General features: G+C 39.9%; 1 protein-coding gene across 1 annotated transcript; it reads left to right on the plus strand.

The window, feature by feature from the left end:
- Nucleotides 1-1,028: 1,028 nt before the first annotated feature.
- Nucleotides 1,029-2,483, plus strand: LOC115759140. Its single transcript, XM_030699991.1, has 2 exons — nucleotides 1,029-1,572; nucleotides 1,638-2,483. Exons 1-2 carry the CDS (start codon nucleotides 1,167-1,169, stop codon nucleotides 1,712-1,714), a joined length of 483 nt encoding a protein of 160 aa, XP_030555851.1. The 5' UTR covers nucleotides 1,029-1,166; the 3' UTR covers nucleotides 1,715-2,483.
- The last annotated feature ends 3,479 nt before the right edge of the window (nucleotides 2,484-5,962 follow it).

Raw genomic sequence — 5,962 nt, forward strand, 5'->3', positions numbered from 1 at the left:
TTGCTTCTGTTGATACTGTTGCTGGCGCCTAAGCTGTATGCCATCGTCGATACAACAAGCTTTCAGATTTAATTTTAATTAGGTGCTATTGAATTTATAAATTTTTCAACTGCTGTCGCTCGACAACGCTGCTTGTAAAACTTTTACACCATTGAAAGTTGTCTGAGGGCGTAGGGCTAGGGAGGGTGGGGTGGGGCTTGAGTGTGGGCCATAACCATAGCCTGTTGCCTCTGACACTAATAACAATAATCGCAAATTGTATTTTCATGAAATTTCAACTCGTAATTACTAATACTTTCTATATACATTATATATTTTGCCACCACCATTCGATGGTGCATAATTAAAATTTCGCTGTCCGGCGGGAGTTGCAAAATACCGGGTTATGGCACACACACACACACACACACAAACACACACTACGATGAATAACAATGTACATTAATTTTGTTTATTAATTGTATGTTTGCGCAGGCTGCATATTAAAATTCTCGCTAATCAATATAAGGCCCACTTACCAACAGATTATTTGCATTATATTGATTTCAATGACCTGCCAATTGTCGAAATTGATCAATTTCCCAATGCAACATATATTTTGATAACTGCTTTGCGGTCATATTAAAAAATATATATATCACTTACGTATACCTATTGTCTTTAATAGAATGTTAATATTAAAGTTCTCTGATTGCGGGAAATGCAAACTAATTAGACAAACAAAAAATGTGTTACAATAGAGCAGAGCTTCAAAAATATTGCCTTTTGTATTAGAATTAAAAACAAAATTCAGTCAAAACTCAATCAATTTTCGTAAAGGTTTGCTTTTTGTTCGTAACGTGGCCTTTAGATCAATTTGGCATCTAAATCAGGCAATTTGACTATTTCAATTTTCAGATACCTGCCCCGCTTTTGAGTTTCTATTTAAATTAGTCTAACTTATACGCCTACAAAATTACTTTAAATATGATATTTGATATAAATATCGTACACTTGTTAACAAAGAAGGCTGTGTATAGTTTGTCGATTCAAGTGCAAACCAAATTTAAGATCAAGTATCTAAATTGTTTTAAGTTGATCGACTGCAAAGTTCTTAATAGGGAATCGGGCACACTTTTAATTGCACTAATAATTCAACTTCAACAATAAATAAATTTTTTAAAAAAATGCATAGATCATGTTTGTTGCTTCTGCTCTACATGCTAAGCCTCCACATGGTGCGGGGCGAGACAACGGCAGAGATTCGAAAAGAATCGGAGAATTCCGATGAAGCCACGAAATTTCTTCGCCTGCGCATTGCTGTAAATTGTACAGATCGCGTTAATGTATATGAAAAGAAAGTGCACTCGAATTACTGGGCTCTGGTGAACTATGTACCCGCAGAGCACGGCAGTCTGCGATGCTCGATGTTTGTTACGTACACCACCCACGGGGACTATCGATATCTGAACAATGTGGCGCCCTTGGTGGAGCGTTGGCGAGCACCCATTAGTTTGGCACTCTACGCACCGGGTACGGACTTCAACAAGACGGTGTCGAGCATTCTGTGGCTGCGCCAATGTGATCCACAGCGTAAGCTAATCCGCAAATGGGTTAGTTTTCACATCTATTTCAATGCTAGTCATATACCGCGACAGGTCTACAATCAAACGACATTGTTAGCCAGACAAATTCAATGCACCAAAGTTCCGCCGTTTGCCAATGTGTCAAGTGATCAGCTATATAGAAAGCAAATGGAACTCGAATATCCCATTAATGTGGGACGAAATATTGCCAAAGAGGCGGCACTGACACATTACGTTCTGTCCTCCGATATCGAGCTATATCCCTCGCCTGGCCTGGTCAATGGCTTTTTGCTTATGCTAGCAGCTAATATGCATTTACTGAACGCCACAAAGCCGCTTGTCTTTCCACTTAACATTTTCGAGGTGAGTGCGAATAGCACTGTGCCAACCACCAAAAGGGAATTAAAATACAAGCTGAAGACTGGCCAGGCAATACCCTTTCACAGAGATGTCGCCCCCCAATTCAACATTGGGCCAAATCTTAAAAAATGGATTCAACATGTCGATTACAGCAATACAATCCGAGTGTTTGGCATGAATAAACGCATCGGTTACTGGGATCCGATCTACATTGGAACCAAACAAGATCCGGTTTACGATGAGACTCTTAGCTGGGAGGGCATGTCCGATAAGGCAACCCATTCCTTTGCATTGTGCCTAATGGGCTATCGGTTTTATACATTGGATAATGCATTTTTGGTTCACAGACCGGGCATTAATCAGGGTTATTTGGATGATGGGCGATTGCATCTTGCCGCCCACACTCGTCGCAAGCTACGTAGACAGTTAATAATAGAGTATATCTACAAATATGGATTCCAATTGGGTTGCTTATTGTAATGAAGTAAATCCATATTTAAATTGAGTTGGCAAATGTAAGCATTAAGTTCAGAAAATTTCGCGTAAGCATAGTTTAACTTTAAAATTATTCGAAATTGTAAAAATGAAATAAATAATGTTAAATAAATTTTGTGTTTATTGTCGAATTAATTAGGAATTGCAGCTTCAAAATACCAGCCAAATTATGTTAAAATACCACATAGCAAGATGATATTACGGAAGGATCTTCTGAGTCCTTAAGCCCATGTTTATTAATTTTGAAAATTTTGAACTTTTGAAAACTGTCGAAACAATAATGAACATTTTGGAGCTTTACGATAATGCTCAAATCTATTTATATACAATAAATCAAAACAAGAAATCTTATCAACGCATTCTCCAAGATCTTGTTTAACAATTATTTGTGGCACGCTGATTTCTACACTAAAAAATTCAATAATGTATAGCGAAAATCAGAGCAAGGACCAACAATTGGCTCACAATTTAGCCCGTCTTTGTTGAGGTTCGATAGATAAATGACAGCCAAATGTACTGATGCCGATTTTTAAAGAGCAACCGATTCGCGTTGTTTGCTGGTCGAATAAATGCTGCATTTTTTCTCGCATTTTGAACAACAATTACAACCACAACAAACATGGTAAAATATGAACAGCAAACCTAAATAAATATTTATTGTTTGCTGTTTAATATTTTGCGCTGGGTGGCAGCCACGCCCAAACCCTAACCATTTGCTTGCCACTGTGGAGAGTCGTTGGCATAATTGAATATCAATTCGTTTTAAATGCGTGCCACAAGCGTGTTGCATGTTCGGGGTGGGGATAAAGGGGGGAAACCCCCCGGCTAAACCTCAAATTATGGATGTGATCAGGGTGCAGCGGAAGGCGGAATGGATGTGGGAAGAGGAGTCTACCGACAAGCGAAACATGAGATTGTGCAATATTTATAACATAAATTATTAGCATACAAAATGCAATTGATGCCCTCTAGTGATTAATTAAAATGTTTCACAGCGCACATATAAATTCATATTGTTTATGGCGCTGCATGTTTATATGAAGATATATTATTCCCCAACAGGACCAATAATTTGGCGAGGCCAAGGCCCGGGTCCTGACCAGACAGGGTCCACCCCGCAGCTCAGAGCCATTCAGAATGACTTGGCAAGTTGGCGAAACAAAGTGAGACGAAAAGTTTTGCAAGAGACAAATGACCCTTAAAGTTAAAACTAACAGTGACTAAATGGAGACAAGAGCAAAAAATTTGTGTGTACTCATCCTGCGAGATGAGACCGGAAAGAGGAAGAAGAGCAACAACATGAAATCCTTTAATTGCTGCCGCCAGTAGCCATGCCAAGTGTAGCTTCCATTTGTCTTTCAGTCAAATGATGACGCAACTGGAACTCGCACATGGGTGGGGCGGGCATTGGGGCAGGGCTCGCCTGGCCATTTCGAGTCCCGAGGCTGGCCGCGTGAAATTGCAAAACTGCTTCACCTGAATGCATGTGGCAATGCTACAGATGTGGCACCCACAACACATCTGGGGCTCCCAAGTAACTAAACAATAATACAATGGAATGCATAAACAAACCAGGCAACAGTTGAATCTAGACGAACTTTTTACAAACAAACCGAAATCCGAAAATGAAAACATGACCAAAGTTTAAGCTCCAAGGCGGATTTCACAACGAAGCATACTTAATTGGTTTTGAGCCCAGCCAGGTTAGTGCACGCAATTTTATATTGGTTCAAACCTCAACCAAAACCAAAGGAGTTGCCCATTTTTGGATAGAACCGAAATGTTCATTGGTTCATTAACAATTTACAAAGTAATCAAAAGTCAAGACGAACTTAAAATTTGAGCCCTAATGAATAATACATAATATAGTTTCCTGTTGTTTTAATAGCTTTTCGTAACTCTCATTCAAATTTGGCCATCATATCATATCGTATCATATCATATCATAACATATCATATCATGTGTGCCCGGGTATTCAAGCTGCGGCAGTTCGAGCTTAACTTGCATGTTTTTTCCTCTTTTTACTGCAAAACCTGGATACCCTACGGAAACAATGAAAGGATAGAATGTGAATGCAAAACAAAGTAAACAACTGCAACAACAACAACAACAAAAAGAAAGAAAAACAACATCAAACAATGGACCGAAGCAGCCGTCAAAGTGAGCGATTGTTGGAACGTGTCACAGCATCAATGGTAACCAAAGTGGACACAATGGACCCAGGGCCAACTCCCAAATGCCTAAAACTGTACAAATGAACAATGCTGGACTTAAAGGGAAAGGGAAAGGGTTCGGGCTAGAAAAGAAGCCTGTCAACTAAATGGCAAATGCATTGAGTGTGTGAACATTCCCAGGAAGGATAATTTTGAATTGATGGCAAGCAAACTGTGGTCGGCTCTAAAAAGCGTTCCATCAATTTTCAATTTTCCTATGCAAAGAACGGCGCCCAATCAAAGGTGTCCATTGAAGAGGCAAAAGAAGATGAAAAAAAGACGCGACTCTCACAAAAGTAAAATCTAAGCAAACAAGCAACAATAAAGGCGTCTTTATCTTCGTGTCTATATAGTTGGCGACTTGCAGCATCTTAAGAAATTCTAATTTTGATGTCAAACAGCGATTAAAAGAAACGAGATTACCTGCTGCATATTGCATGAGTGCATTTTCTTGTGTTTGCACAGTGCCCCGGCTCGATGGGTGTGCTGTGTGTGTGTGTGTATGCGTGTGTGTGTGTGTGTATGTCTGTCTCCTGACTCATTTGCACTTTGACGCGTCGTTGCTGGCGAAAAGTGCTGCGTCAGGCAGGTGCAACTGATGGCAATGATGACGTTAACAACTCCAATAACTGCTATGCTCCATTTTGTATCCCCATCGATGCAAATAAGAACCGAATGACAGAACTGAAAACCGACAAAACTGATGGACAGACAAACAGACGGACAGACAGACTGTCTGACTGAGCATTTGGCACATGGGTGCAGCTTAGTCGCAGCGGCTTTTGGCCAACCGCAATATAGAAAAGCCGCACACGCAAAAATCTGTTAAAATTTCAGCACCCCGAGAGAGGGAGAGAGGGAGAGAGAGAGACAAGTGCAGAGGCCAGAAAGCGACCACGGCAATAGGCGCTTAAAAAAGCTAATGGAACGTATGGCAATGACTGCCAAAGCACCCAAAAGCCCATAGACCAATTGCGCGCACAGACACAAACATAACATAACACAACACACACACACACACAAGTGGCATCAATGCAGTCGCATTGCATCACTACCGACTGTGCAATACTCTGTTCTAATTTGGCAAGAGGTCTCCAAGAAGTTAAATAATCTTAATCCCTATACAGACAATCTACTTATTAAATTTGATGTATCTAGCTCTTATAATTTTATAGTTATTATTAAGAAATTTTGTTTGTTTATCAGTATACCAAAGCCTTTTTTTTGTAAACTGTATATGAAGCTCTTATAATCTTCGAAACTGATCGATGATAGCTGGCGTGCGTTCATGTGCGTTCAATATACCCTATTTCGTATTGCGCACAGAG

This window comes from Drosophila novamexicana, unplaced genomic scaffold, assembly GCF_003285875.2.
Source record: "Drosophila novamexicana strain 15010-1031.04,08,12 unplaced genomic scaffold, DnovRS2.1 tig00000193-arrow-pilon, whole genome shotgun sequence".
NCBI classification, from domain to species: Eukaryota; Metazoa; Arthropoda; class Insecta; order Diptera; family Drosophilidae; genus Drosophila; species Drosophila novamexicana.